The sequence below is a fragment of the Mus musculus genome, chromosome 2, assembly GCF_000001635.26.
Source record: "Mus musculus strain C57BL/6J chromosome 2, GRCm38.p6 C57BL/6J".
Taxonomy (NCBI): Eukaryota; Metazoa; Chordata; class Mammalia; order Rodentia; family Muridae; genus Mus; species Mus musculus.
The window spans coordinates 38,598,161-38,614,187 of NC_000068.7; the positions used below are offsets into that span (position 1 = coordinate 38,598,161).

Consider the following 16,027-nt stretch of genomic DNA (forward strand, 5'->3'; position numbering starts at 1 on the left):
GGAGAGATTTTAGGGGTTCTTAGCAAGGATGAGAAGGCCCAATTGGGCTTGCCCAGATAACCCAAGTAGGGAAACCCTGACCACTGCTACAAGCTTGGAATATACATAGGCTACACAGTCACAATGGGCCAGAAAGGAAAAATAAAGCTCTAGACAGCCCCATCACTCTCTATGCTGTAGCTTGCAAGAATAGAGACAGTGCCTCAGCCAAGAGCTATATGGAAGAATAATAATGACAGGAAGAATAATAATGTCCTAGGTATATGTGTTTACAAATCTATTGGTGAGGTCTAAGATAGAAAAAAGAAACTGTGGAGAATTGCTGTGCTAGACACCCATGCTTACCCAGACCTTGTCTGCTTCTGCAGGTGAGGACACGGGTGTACACAAAGCTTGGCTGATGCTCCCATAGGCACTCAGTTATGTGTGAAAAGAGCCAAGAATTTGTGCCAAACTAGTGCCTGGCACCACCAAAGTCTCTCTCCCTCTCCTACCATTAGGAAAACTGGTGGCGGGCAAGTGGTTTTGCTGGAATCTGTGAAAGTGAATGGAAAGAAAACTACCTAAGCTTCCAGAGGGAAAAGGACCAAAAGAGAGGAGAACATATTGCTCTCCACAAGGAGAGGAAATCAGTGTTCACAGCACAGTGTACACAAATATACATTTCCAAGGCTGCAATGACTCAAGTGTAAGGAAAGAAAAAAGACAAGAAAGTCTACGTTTAAAAAGAATTCCAGAAATAGGCCCAGTAATTCTCAGAATCTATTATCTCTCTCTTGAAATGGTCAATTCTAGAGAAACACAGAGTTTATGACTGAAAATGGGGAAGATGGTAGAGAGGTTGGACCTTGGGCTGGGGATGTAGTTCAGTGATGGAGTAAGTATAGTTTATGCGAGGCCCTAGGTTCAATTCTCAACACAAAAGAGGGAAGAAGGCAAAAATGTGGTGGAGAAGGAGTCAGGAAACAGACAGGAATCTGTACTACAGGTCTCAGCAAAGATGCAGGCCTCAATCTGTGGCTAAGTACTTGCATATATGTTCAGGGTCAATGTAGGGAATGTCCTCTACACCATTCTTGCTTCCATAGCCTCAAGGTCTAAGAATACTGGGCAAAAGAGCCACGGTTGGAGCATGTACCCTTCTTCTAGGAAGCAGTCATGAATAAAGCAGATTTCAAGTGACACAAAATTGTTCACAGAATGTGGGGGTCCAATGAGCTCCACATGAACTCACACCTGGATGTAAGTACACACTGCAGGCACCACTGTGCCAGTGGTGAGGTCTGTGCAGAGTCCGTCAGGGACAAGATCAAGTTAAGGAAGAATCACTGAAAGCCTACTGAACTTACAGGGAAGGGGTGACAAGTGACATAACAACAACAAAAGTCCCACCTGGGCAATAATCAACTTGTAAATGCTATTTCCCATTTCATGAATGGCAGGACATCATTAGTTAGCTGGAGCTGAGGTCCTGACCCTAAAGTCCATGCTTTGCTCCTCCAAGGAAACAGAACCTCCGAACAACCAACAAAATACTAACGATGGTTGTTTAGTCATTAGTTAGCTGGAGCTGAGGTCTAAAGCACTTTCCCTCTAAAATTATGGCATTATTGTGGCTTAATCCATGCAACTCTAACATCCCTCCTGAATCTAGCTGGTTACATCTGGTAAATCTGAGAGCCTCCTGATGACATCACTGTGTCATCTGTCCTCAACAAATCTCATATGGAAGCCTGTGAGATCCATAGGCTCACACTGTCTCAAATACAGCTCCCCCCAAACAGAATGAGTCCAGTTGTTCTCTTCACTTTGTGAATCAGCAATAAAAAGAACCCATCTAACTTTGTTTTCATAAGGCCATTTGTTAATTGTAAATCTTAACTAAAACAGAACTAAAGGGTAAGGACAAAACTTTTCAAAAAAGTTTTGGGGTAAGAGGCTAGAGCTTTTGATACACTTGACTAGCAATTTAAATACTTGGTCATCCCAAAGTCCCCCTTGAAGGGCTGGTTCCAATCCACATTAGAAGTGAACTGTCTATTTTATTAGCAGGCCTACGTAGGGGTGCAGGAAAAGCGAAGGTCCAAGGCACATGCGGGCCTCTTCAAAATGAACGTACTCCATCACATCAGTCTTGGTGTTCTTCAACAACTCAGCTGGGTTTTTTAAAAATCCCACTTTCAGGTCTGGAGAGATGGCTCAGTAGTTCAGAGCATTGGGTTGAGTTCCCAGCTTCCATATGATAGCTTTCAACAGTCACTCCAGATCTGGGGGTCCAACACACTCTTCTGAACGACCACCTTGGCCACCAGATACACACATGAGGTATACATGTGTACATGCAAGCAAACACTCATATCCATGAAATAAAGAATTGATGGGGGGGTAAATTTTTTGAGACAAGAGTTTGCTAGGCAGTTCAGACTATCCTCCTGCCTCAGCTTCCCAAGTGCTGAAAAGGAGTGTTGCTACTATATTCAGCTTTCATCTGAGTTAAAAGACAATGTATTTGTCAAGAATTCAAAGTCAAAGATCATTATATCACTTTAATTTTCTGCTATCATCATAGTTCCAATTTTAGGAAATGATATTCCGGTGCTGTAACTACCAGTGTGCTGCATTCTAAGGACACAGTGTTCCCTGGAAGCATTTTCACAAAGCTATACTAACCAAGCAGCATTTGCATTGGGTGTGTGTGTGTGTGTGTGTGTGTGTGTGTGTGTGTGTTAGCATAACCTGATATCAGTTTTAGTTTCTGCACAGCTTCAGGGCTAGGAAAGAGTGGTATAAATTATCTCACAGAAAACCACAAGTAACATTATCTGTGAAGGTTAAAACTTTAACTACCTTCCTGAGGTATGCTGCTGGGGTCTCATTACAGCTGGTAATCTCACATTCCACCATGCACAACACACTAAGTACCAGCATCTCCCAATTACACTGCCACATAAATCTCAAAGGACATCTGAAAAGTCTACACAGCTCCTGCACCCACTGCTGAAACACAACCACCTCTAATGGAACATGGCAGCTTTCTAAACTTAAATATTCACATGCAGGGACAGGGCTGCTAAGCTCCAGTCCTAGCACACAGTGGAGAACACATGCTAATTAAAAGGCCACACTAACTCAAAAAATGACCACTCAGACAACTTTAGACATTGTACACGTCTGGAGTTTTGCTTTCCTATTTCCAAATATGCTAAACTTCTAGGGCTACAAATGGCAGAGCCTCACCAAGTACCTTTGTACAGAATAAACTCCTCTTTGAGCTGGTGTCCTACTCGTCCACAAACCCCAACTTATGTGACAAGCTGCATGCCCTCTGCAATTGTCTCATAGTCTCCTAGTGATAGTCCAGCCGTCCATCATCGTTGTGTTGTCCCCAACAACCCTGACATCTTACCTCTAAAACCAGCCCCCTTGTATGTCAATTTCTTGTGCATTTCTCCACATACTTGCAGTAGTTGTTTGTGGACTTGTCCATACACTAGACGGTGACTGTCACAGACCTGGATCAACAAACCTACCTCCATATTTCAGAAGGACTACTGCCTGTCAACAGCTTACATGGAGAGGCCCTCAGAGACTCCATGGTCACTCAGCTTTTCTTTTGGGGCTATGGATAATGGTTTATGTTTGCCAAGTGTGCTGTTTAGGAGTTTGAGAGGATGGGCACCTTTTTAAAAAGTCTTCAAAGTAAGCTGAAGGTATGACAGTCACTCTTACCATAACCATTTCACCACTTCTAGAACTATGTTACTTCAGGTACCAAACTACTTGTATAAGCTGTCATAAAAAAAAAAATCTCAAAGCCAGGAGGTAACAGCTTTGAACTATCTAAGAGAACTTGAGTTGCACCCTCTCTCCTTAAGAACTGCCAGTGCCTTCCAATACTGGCAGCTGATTGTTCAGTACCTCAGTATAGGAAATCTGCTGACTTTGCCCATGAGGAGACAGACATAGAAAATGAAGGCATTCCTTCCTCTTCTTAGAAATAAAACTTCTCTGCCTCTGAAAAATACAGTTTTGCTTTTGTTTTTGTTTTTTTTTTTTTCAATTACCATGGTTTAGCTCAGAAGGTCAAAACAACACAGAAGCAATTGAAAACTTTCTAGGTCTTCAAAGCTGACCAATGATGCAGTGAACTCAGTTCAAGCCCTCTAGGCCTCCCTCTTGCAAGTCGAAGTCTCTCTGAATGCTTAAATACCTGTGTATCATGCTTGCCATTTTTTTATGCTAACCAGTATGTATAAGATATACCTACACAGACACTACATTTAAATGTTTAGCCCCCAAATGTTATTTTAAGCATAATTTCTCCACAGAGCCACTTCATTTTTTTAAAAAGAAAGGGAAAAAACAGAGGGGGGCTATCCTATAATTCCTAATCACACTTCAGTGTGTATTAGTGGATGTGCAACGTTGGATTGCTTTGCACACATACATGCCCAACACCTCCCCCTTCCTGATATCACACACCACACAAGTATAATAAACCATGTTAATATTTCATACCACTGTGAAATATGCTGGAGTATCAATTCAACATCTGCTGTCTTTAGGGCCCGGGAGTCCCGCAGAGACACTTTCAATTTGTAATTGAGTTCTATGCTGAATTAATCAGCAGTTTATCTTTTTTACTAAAATAACATCTTCACCACTAACCCAGATTTACATTAACAATTTATGCCAAATTACCTGCCAAGGCAAACTTATAGGATTCTATGCTACCATCCAATAACACTCAGTCCTATGTTTCATCTCTTATATTTCTCTAATCCATACACAAGAAAAGCAGAAGTCCATTGTTCAAGAGGCTACAAGCTTCTGACCACAGGCAGCTCCTTGGATTTGTAACAGAGCCTGATTTTGACTGGATTCCACGCTCATGCCCCACACCCCCAATAGTCATTTGGAAGTAGTTATAAGTCACAATTCTTTACGAGCTTCTTTTATTCTTCTCCTAAGGAACTCTGATATCCCAAATCTTGGCCTCACCTTAGTACCACGAACATAAAGGGATCATTTTAAAGACCTTAAATTATGTGAGACACAAGTCAACAGAAGCAATGCTATTAGACAAGAGGAGAAGATAGCACTTACTCTCTGACATCACAATGCACAGTATTTAAGCAGAAGCATCTTTCTCATTTTAACTACACACGGACGTCAGCAAACACTAGGCACCCCTACACCTGGCTCTTGCCCTCTGAACACACAGTCCCTACACACTAAGCCTTACATTGCCTGCTGGATTTTTGCCACATGTGCAGACAACAATATACTGTGAAATATTTCTCCTACATGGTACACATCTCTCTATACTTCACAGGTACAGGAAATATGTGAAGCAAAAGCATTTCAAAAGGAGCACCTGCTCCAAAGAAATGCATCACAAATAATTACCTATCGACTGCAGTGTAGGAGAATTCCTCTTTACATCTGCTGTTTTAATGGCTGCACAGGAAGTCTCCACTACACTCACTCAGGATGGCCTCTTCCAGCAGCACTCCTGGCCCAGCACCATGTGCAGTGTGTTGCACTCAGCTGGCAACAGCAAGAATGCTGAGTGATCACATACTGATTCTTTAAGAGTATGAAACTCAGAACAGATTTTTAGCTGAAAAACTCTTTAAAAGAATTAAAGTAAATGCATTTGCCAGGACACAATTTGTAAACATCGTCTAATTATTCTTTAAAGAATCAGAAATAAGATGCCCTTAGGATTTACAGAGTCGCTTTTCTAAGATTTACTGAGCCCTGAATTCCAGAAATCTGGTCCAAGAAGAACCCCTCCCCCACCAAGGGGATTTGGGAATACTCATTCTTTGCTCTTAGCTTCTCTTCCTTTGCATCCCAAGATTAAACAGAAGAACAGGACAAACTTAATCCTTCATAATCTCATACCCCAAATATCTGACTTTCAACTTTTATTGAAAGTAGAATATAGCAAGGGTAGAAACGGAAAGCATCCACTAACAGTAAACTGGCATTCTGGAGAGAGGTGAGAAGACATAGACTTGCCACTGGAATGGACGTCTAAGAATCCACTTCTAAGTCAAGAAGATCCTACAATCCCAAAGAGCCAAAGGGAGAAAGACAATCTGTCCAATCCAAATGCTGTATGCAAGGAAACAGAGTACTCCTCCTCTTCAAGCATCAGACACAAGACCAAAGAAAACTTTGCCCTCTAAGGTTCCACAAGAACACTGATGTGAATGGGGAAAACCTGGGAAAGGCACCTTAATTCAGGACTTCCCTTTCTGCCTCTCTAAGGTAGGGTGCTAGTGGGTTCCACTTCAAGAGAACAAACTCACGTTTTAGGAAATGTTAGTTTTATTTATGATTGCTGTGTTTGGGATGGGGGCACCTCTAAGCACCCACATACCATAATGTGGATGTGTGTGTAGATTAGAAGACAACTTCCATCATGGGTTCCAGGGATGAAACTATAGTGTCAAAATCAGGCTCTTACACATCCAAGGAGCCGCCTGTGGTCAGAAGCTTGTAGCCTCTCGTGGCAAGTGCTTTTCCAAGAGCTATCTTGCCAGCCCCTTTTGGTGTTGTTTTCAAAGATTATTTATTCTTTTTTTCCTTCCCCCAGGGCTGAAGATAGAACCCAGAGCCTTGCATCAAACTCACTTTTTTTTTTTAAAAAGATTTATTTATTATATGTAAGTACACTGTAGCTGTCCTCAGACACTCCAGAAGAGGGCATCAGATTTCATTACGGATGGTTGTGAGCCACCATGTGGTTGCTGGGATTTGAACTCGGGACCTTCGGAAGAGCAGTCGGCACTCTTAACCACTGAGCCATCTCGCCAGCCCCAAACTCACTTTTAAAAGAGAACCAATTTGACAAGCCTCCCACTTTAGTCTTCCCACTCTAGAATACAGAAGGGATTACAATCCCTTCTCTGACCTTATCCCTTCTCTCTTTCCCCTAACTCCAACTCTGCCATCACAATTTTATAAGAGAGAAACTATTTATAATCTGAGCTAGTGGGTGGCATCCTATCAGCGGTGCTTCCCATTACCTCCTCTCATTCCCTCAAATCACCTACTAACCCATAAATGCCGATTTCAGTATCTATTTATTGCTAAGCTTCACTAATCAATTCTGCTGGAAAGCACTACTATAAATAATTCTATGTAGGGTTTATGGGAGTGTATCTTGGGGGTTCTGACACCTCCCAAACCTAGTTTTAAAACCAAAGAAAAAAGTACTAAAGAAATTAATGTATTTTCTTTAGCATAAAGACACAATTTTACTGCATCTAATGCTTATGGTGTCAAGGAGAACCAGTATGTAGGAATTATGATCAAAGGAAAAAAAAATCACAGAAACAACTTTCAAAAGAGCCCTGAAAAGGGACCTTTCACCCAAGAAATACACAATCAGCCCCATCAATGCCCAAAACCAGAGATCATAAGCATGTCCAATAATAAACTGTTCAATCTACACATTTCCATAGTCACATTTGTTCTTAATAAGGAAGTCATTAAAACTGAAGGGAGATTCCATTCACCCTTACCTGGATAACTGTACTCAAACTAGCAGGTGGCAAGCAGTGGTAAGGAAATGAAGCAATCAGAACCATCCTGTGTAGCTAGCCCACAGAAATTATGGAAAGAGCTGGCAGTACTATAAAAGGTTAGTCCTGTTCCACAAATGTACAAGAGATACTCATAGTATAGTAGCCAAACAGTAGAAATAATCCAAACGTCCATCAACCAATGGATATACAAAGTATACTATGTTTATACAATGAACCATCCCACCATTTAAACAATGAAGTGCTGATACCTGCCACACCATGAATGAAACATTATTAAAATAAGGACACACACAAAGACCAACACATACAGTGACATCCAAGTCCAGAACATGCGGCTTGGCAGGAAATAGGCAATGACACAATGTTGGTCTTTTGAATCAGAGGAAGTTTGGAAATATTCTAAAACTGAATGTAGCGATAGCTGTACAACTCTTATTAACACAGTAAAGCTGCTAACTTATACACAGGCAAACTGTAAGGGTGTGAATTATGTACGCGATGAACTTGTCGCTAGATAATAAGGAATTCAATGTTTCTAGAACTCCGTGACCTAAAAAAGGTCAAAATACTTAGTGACATGTCACAGGTCAATCAATAAATCCACATTCTAGTTTTGGTTTGGTTTTGGGGGGAGGGTTGTTGTTATTACTGTTTGAGACAGGGTTTCTCTGTGTGGCCCTGGCTGTCCTGGTACTCAGCCTGTAGACCAGGCTGGCCTCCAACTCAGAGATCCACCTGCTTCTGCTGGGATTAAAGGCGTGTGCCACCACTACTCAGCTACACTCTTAAAATTTTTAAAAGCAAAAGATCATCATAAACAAAAGGGCCAGCACTGAAAGAATCTCGGTTTGAACTGCACATTTTCTTCTAGACATGTAAGACATTCAAGTTGATGTAGCCACCACATAAATACAAGCTTAAAAATCGAAATCTGAAAAACGAAGGCAAGTGAAGCTCACTAAGCTAGACCATTTCTACCATTTAAGGCCAGGCCTTTTTTTTTTAATTGCATTTACTTAAAACTGTGTTTTATGTCAATGGGGTTCAAGCTGCACAGGAAGGTGCTCTGCTAAACACCCATAGTCCTCCTTGATCACCACTCTCTGTGGTGTGGATTCTGCCAGCAAACTTCCCAGTCAGTGGTCACCTTCCTATAGAGTCATTAAACCTCTTGGTGTCAGCTGGGAGAATGAACCAGCAGCTTCCACACCTGAGCCCCTGTGGCAGGGACAGAGGCATTAGGATCAAGATCACTAATGAATACAGAATTCATATGCTGCTTGTCAGGGTCCTGAGCTCAGAGTCCACAGATGCGACCTAAATAGGATGGCGGACAGAACAATTGTTGACGAAGATGAAAAAGTTTTGGCAGTTGGGGAAGAGCGAGCACCTCATTATTCAAATGCAATAGCCTTGCTTTGCTTATTTTTTTTCCTGTTCCAGTTATTTGTGACTTGCCTCAAATGGACAAATGCCACTCACCAGCATTTAAAGAGCTCTTAGTCTCATCACTAAATCTGAGGTGAATGATGTCATCTGTGCATCAGCCATCTAGAGAAAACAACTCTGGTGTAAACAAACATCATCAGAAAACTCAGGGGAGAAGCCCACAGAAGGATGAAAACAAGGAAAAGAAAACCAAAAAGTTTTACAATCTAAGAAAAGAAGCAGGGCAGAGGTGGCACAAGCCTTTAATCCCAGCACTCAGGAGGCAGAGGCAGGCGGATTTCTGAGTTTGAGGCCAGCCTGGTCTACAGAGTGAATTCCAGGACAGTCAAGGTTTCTTCACAGAGAAACCGAGTCTCAAAAAAATAAACCAAAACCAAAAACAAAAACAAATAGCCAAATGTATTTCCCCCTCTTTCCCCTGCCCCTCCTGCTATGGGCTCCCTCCTGTGTGGCTGAGCTCACCAGACAAGTAGGTTGATGTTTGTGTGCCCCCCTCTGACATATGCCTGGCTTTCTGCTGTCTTCACAAGACCTAGCCAGTGGAAAGGAACACTCTGAACTGGCCCAGGAGTAACACATCTTCCACTCTTTTGTCAGAGAATTACACACTGAGCCAAGAGACAGAACAACACAGTAGTTGATTCCAGCAAAACAACTCCAAAGTCAGACTGGTAAAAGTTCATATTCTGACCTCATTGCTGTAGCCATGTGTGTAACCTCACACAGGTTACTGATTTTCTTACAGCTGGTTTTCCTTCCCTCACAGGGTAGATTACAAAACACTGACCTCCAGTAAACGGCTCAAACTACAGCCACCTCATTCACTATCCTCCCCCAAAAGCAACACTTCCATGACAGACTTGTGCTATACTCAGGTCTACCACACAGGACTCTCTGTGAGCTTTCATATGGGAAGGAAGGCTCTTACCTCTCTACACCATAAACTACTGTCTAGTGTGAGATCCTCTTAGTGGCTGCTATGTGACATTTTCAACCTACTACTAACCAGAAGACATTCACCATGTTTTAGAAAGCCAATTTTGTATACACTGTCATAGAAGGCGTTTTATTGCCTACATCTAATCCTCTCAGCGAACTACCGGTAGGTCTCTGAAACTTAGCTTGCAGACATGCATTGGGAGCCATGATGTAAGTGCAGTAAAAACAGACCAACAGCCTAGTCTAGTCCTCCAGCACCTAAGCCACAACCATACTGAACTTATGTTCATTTCCCTCTGGGACCATCCTAATGATAAACGCAACAGATTTTTTTGAATTAAATAATGCAGATTTCTGCCACTACTGTCCCTCTGCACAGAAGATATGAAGTCTGCAGCTTTGCTTCTGTTACACACACACACACTCACACACACACACACACACACACACTCACACACACACACACACACACACACTCACACACACACACACACACTCACACACATACACACACACACACACACACACACACACACACAATCACTTCTAAGATTTGCTGTCAGAGCAGCATATTGATATCAAGTCTTCCATTATTTAAATGGATCTATAGCTGCCCACAATGACAGATTAATCCTGTTTCTTCAGGAGCTAGGTGTTTGGCATCACGTTTGTGAGATAACCACAAGCCTTTAGGGCGATAGCTGCTCACATCTTTAGCAATCTGCAAGGGCTTCTCTAGAGGCCAGCACTGGTCGAGAAATGAAATATGACTCCATAAATCAGCTGGCTGAAGTGGCACTTGTATGCATCACCATCTATCTTCCTACTTTCCCTCTGAAGGGGACAGGGTAAGAGCTCATCACTCGCTCCTGCAACCAGAGAAAGGGCCATCACAGTGGGCACTGACAAAGCACGTGCTACTTAAAACTGAAGCCACACTAAGACTGGGGGAAGGATCCCGCTGGTGTTAGCATGCCTCAGGCAGTGGTAGAAGCTTCAGCAAGTCATCTTCAAAAGGCAGAGAGCCAGAGCTCTAGAAACCTGCAAAAATTGGCTAAGCCTGCAGTCTTCATTGCTTTAAGTTGAGCATCTTCAAAGTCTAGAATTCTAACTGTAGGGCACGCAGCTGCCACTGCAGATCTGATCCTCTCAGCTTTTGGCAGCTCTCAACTTGAGATTCTAGCAAAAGAATTTTTCAAGTTGCTATTATTGCCTGTCATAGATTTATAAATATTGTGCACTATCTGCTGTGGCATGGCTCTCATGGGACGTCAGAGCATGCCAAACGCATAACAGAATGAAAACAGTTTCTATTCTTCAAATAAATGCTAATTTTTAAACTGTGCTCACAATGTGTTTGGTGACCAGCTCCAACGGCACAGAATACGTATTGGGGGGGGGGGGGGCGACTGTCTTCTCCAGCAGCATTCAGCTGCTGCTTTCATTAAGCTTGTTTAATTAGATTCCAGATGCTAATTTGCAAGTCGATACCAGAGGGTGCAGGACAGTTTGCCTTTGAATCCACTCCCTGTGATGTCAGGGTCCTGCCGCACACCGCTAGCCTTCGGCGGCCTTCGCACAGTATTCTGACAATTAGTGCAAAGAGGGGACAGTATTGATCTTGACAGACTAAATATTAATCTTCTACCCATTTTAATGAATTGTAATCTTCAAGAGTTGAAATTTCTCACCGGGTCAAATGAAAACATTCCTTCTTATAGAGAAAGGGACTAGAAGGAGAGGTGCCCTAAGTTAACCGTCCAAGAGCTTCATTCTTTCTCACCCCAAGGCCAAGTCTGCACTTCTTGGACTAACATAATATTTCCAGGTACTTTAGTCACATTCCTTAAAACTGAATGGAAAATGATCTGAAAAGCCACAGTATGATTAACACTAGAGCCCCCATCCAGCTATCCGTGGATAACAATCACTATCAGGTTTCTTACATAAGCGTTCGCTGGCTAGCTACTTGTTTCTCTGAAACTCAATGAAGGCAAGCCCAAGGCTCAGACGACCTACAATAGATAGCAGAGGCCCATCTCAGGGTGCTTAAAAGTCCCTGCTGGGTTGACAGCAGCTTTTCTGGACTGTTCCTTCTCAATGAGCACTTGCTTGCCCTGTGCCCCATCTTCTGCCCCAGAGTACTTAATGGCATGTCTCTAGCACTGTAGAGAAGCGTGCTGCCAGCCTTCCTGTTGTCTCAAAAGTACATTCTGAACTTTCCAGACAGAAAGGAAAGAAAGTCCCTTTGGGTCGTCAGGTGGTTTTTGATGACTCAGATTTAGCTTTAGCTCATGGTCCTCCTGCCTTGACAAACAAGTACTACTGAGAGCTGGAAGCTGAAGAACAGAGTTTCTCCTGTCATCTCTTGCACTCAAGGTGCTCCCAGTCCTTGACAAGTGGGAAAGATGCCCCTAAAAACAGCCACCAAACATGGAGAACAAGAGGTTAAGATGGAGCACAGAGACATACATTGATAAGAAATCCCTGAGGGCCATTGGTGGACAACAAAAATCAGAAATCAACAGCAAGTAAGAAAATGAACAGACAAGATAGCTGAAGTGACCTCTGTCCCCAGTGTTCTTCTGTCCCCAGTACTCAACTGGGTTTATGTTAAGCTGATACTTTTTTATAAATAGCACACACTCACTTTCTGGCATCTTAGAGAACATTAGAACAAGCACATAATACCCAGGATTTCTTGATGCTAACTACGTAACTACATCTAGACAGCAAATCGAAGACAAAATAAGAGGCCATGGGAAAGCTCAAGAACACGCTGAGTTTAAGGGACACTGGAGGCAAAGAAATGTCAACGTTTTGATTTAATGACAGCTACCTGTGATCACAATGCTAAGACTCATTGACTGTGACTACTCCAGTGCATTTTATACATGTAAACTCTTATCAATTTACTGTTAAAATAAAGAATGTTTTAGAGAAAAGTAATAGCCTAGGTGGTACATGGACAAGGCAGAAAAATAGCGCAATACACAAATGACAAATTCAAGACCTGAGACTGAATGGAGTTTCCGCAGTAAACTTTCCTTGTTGTTTTTTGGTTTTTTGTTTTGTTTTGTTTTCTGAAACCGATTTCTCTGCATAGCCCTGGCTATCCTGGAACTCACTCTGTAGATCCACCTGCCTCTACCTCCCAGTTATGGCGTGCACCATAACTGCCTGGCAAAACTTCTTAGAGTGCATTTTAAATAGGACAACATGAAAACAGCTTTACTGATGTTTTTTATTTAATTGACATACTTAAAATAATGTCACCTGTGTACTATGGGGTAAGTAGGGGACAGTCTTGGGGCCTCACGGTAGGGAAGTGCTCTACTACTAAAGCCACGCTCCCAAAGCAAGATGTATTTTTTCTAAGTATCTATTAACATGAATGCAAATTTTTATAGTATTATCTACTAGCAGTTGTTAAGACTATCATTTGGGCTTTATAGTGATTTTCACTAATTGGCAGTGTTAAATTTCAACCTAAAATTATAAATTTATACAATGGGAATTATTTCAACCTGTCTCGGGGTCTCACGGGTAATGTAGAAGAACATTAAATGTTTCAAATACAGGCATACTAAATCTAAGAAATGCTCTCTTTAGAATGATAAAAATCCCAACTTTTACTGAAGGGAGGCTGATATTTCCCTCTTCTCTCCAAATCACATCCACCTTTGAACTATTTATCACATCTACCTTTGAACTATTTAAGAGTTCAGACTTGACACAGTATAAAAATTACTTTAGTGGAAAATTAAATCACTTCTAACATGCCTCAGACTTTAACTCTTTCTGCAATTCTCAGTTTTCTTTAATATATGGAGAGTCTAATTAGTTGGCAAAGACAAAACTTCCAAGAAAGTCTGAAAAGATTAATGTGGTTTAAAGAGGTGCTTGACATTAAGCCTTTCTTCTGTAGAAAACTAGAGGTCTTAGTTTTGGTTCCTTTCCTTCTTAAGTGACCTAGCATACATAATTTTTCTCTATGTATTTAAGTACACCAAACAAAAAATAATGCTGATATAGGAATAAATTTCACACTGAGAAATGAGAACAAAATTCCAATTTCATTTACAGTTTTACACTTGGCCCTGTTTATTCTTCTTAATTGGAGTTCAGATTTTTAACAGAAAATATCTACCTAGATTCTACATGTAATTCCTGTAACTAAGAGAGAAAGAGATGGAGCTCATAGAACATATCGCTTGTGTGTTAGCCTCACGTTCCAAAGGCACAGGAAGGAGACACCTGTCCTGGCTGATCAGTACTACAAGCCCAAGTCCTCGCTCATAAAAGCTGGCCCAAACCTAAAGGGCAAAGAGAGCTTTGGAACGCCACAATATTTACTGCTCCGATGACAATGGCAGAACGAAGAACGAAATATTTTTAATAGGCCATCTTCCCTCAAAGAAGATCAGGCACAAAACACTGTCAAAAAGTTAATTCTCACCAATGTCTTTCTATCCCTGAAATTCTAAACAAAATACTTTCAAAATCAGAAAGGACAGAAAAGATGGGGTAAAACCACTCCTAAACTGTTTACCTATGAAAAGAGTTGACACTACCAAAAAGTTAACAATGAAGACATCAAGTAGAAACAGCGGAAGACTGCCCTCAGGCCTCCTGCTCAGCACTGGCTCAGGGAACGTGCAGCTGGGGATGGGCCGGGCGTAGGTCGAGTAACATTGGTACCACAGACACCCAGGACATCGACCTTTAGAAGCAGCAAGAGGGATTTCTTTGGGGAGGTTTTCATGGTAAATGCATGTATCATTAAAGTAGATAGGCCAAATGTCTTTCATAAGATTCTATCTCTTCTAATACCAAAGAAAATATAGTGAAACAATCCCTTACAAATACATTTGGGACATTAGATCCATAACACCCTGAGAGTGAACATAATTTTGTCCCCACTCTGCCAGAGACTGGAAAGTCCACAGAAATTTTAAAAACTGACCCATTTTTAGGTCAGGTCTGTGTGACATGAAAGACATACATAGTTGCTCTATTTTTAGTGGTATCCTGACACAGAAATCTCAGTACACAGGAAAATATCCTACCCTGCAAGAAGCCTGAGAGCCCAGAGCCCAGAGAAGCCGAACCGCACTGGCTTCTCAAGCCTGAGGCAGAACACAACAGGGCCACCACAGAGGATGTTCCCCAAGAAGCAGGTCTCCTCAACAAACCTGTGCCAAACACAGCCCACCAAACGACAGTGTTGTGCAAGCTCTGGAAGAGGAATCAATTTGTAAATGTTTGACACACAACTGGGAAAACATCTAAAAGAAGTTAAACTGCAGGAGCTTACATACCTCCATATCTGGCCTAAACTTATCTTCAAACACAGCCATTGCTGCCAAGGAGCCAGAACCTGTAAGAAAAAGATGCACTTTTAGAGTATTTTACCAACACTCAGCTTCTCCATCTTGAGTTTACCTTGGGGCAGCAAAAATAGTCAAACATGCCCAGTGTCACATTCAAGTGTAATGTAAGTGTCAAGTCTAGAGGCCACATCCAAGCAAAAGTCAGTGTTCTTCCAAAGTCTGGAGCCACTTACTACTGGGTCAGCTAACTCTGCAACTGGCACTCCAATCACTGGCCGGGCCAAAAGTCTGATGACTGGCATCAGTCGCAGTGAAATGTTGAAGCTTAAAAATAAGGTCATGGAGAATTTGTATTTTTCCAAGAGATAAGTGCTCAGTAATTTCCTCTATCCTATGTGGGGAAGCTTGTGTTCCACACTTGCCTTGGCAAGCTGCTGCTGGACACAGTGCTAAATATCAAACCCATTAAGAAGACAATGTTTTAATGAGCTGGCCCTGATAGAGTCACCTTGGCGCACAGGCAGGGAGGAAGACACAGCACCAGCAATGGTAATGGGACTTTGTGCTGCGCCACCAGGTTACCCAGCTACAACTGTGAAACACTGCATTCTGTGGCATTTATTTGGAGCTATTATTTTTAGTTTGTACTTTGAAGAGTAAGAGCTGAGTAGACAAAATGACAAAGATACAAAAATTTATTACAACAATAGCAAATGGCTGAAAGGTTATACTGTGCAGATAACG

At 41.9% G+C, this 16,027-nt stretch overlaps 1 protein-coding gene across 2 annotated transcripts in view; it reads right to left on the reverse strand.

Annotated features, from left to right (window-relative positions):
• Psmb7 (proteasome (prosome, macropain) subunit, beta type 7) overlaps positions 1-16,027 on the reverse strand; it is a 55,907-nt gene that overhangs the window by 10,115 nt on the left and 29,765 nt on the right. The window contains exons 6-8 of one of the 2 annotated variants that reach the window (XM_006497785.2): positions 15,272-15,330; positions 6,147-6,151; positions 5,810-5,846 (exon numbers count right to left, since the gene is read on the reverse strand). In XM_006497785.2, the coding sequence (XP_006497848.1) occupies positions 5,825-5,846; positions 6,147-6,151; positions 15,272-15,330 (86 nt within the window). In that variant the 3' untranslated portion in view covers positions 5,810-5,824. Of the gene's footprint in view, positions 1-5,809; positions 5,847-6,146; positions 6,152-15,271; positions 15,331-16,027 lie in introns of those variants that run through there. The other variant, NM_011187.1, reaches the window with a different exon arrangement.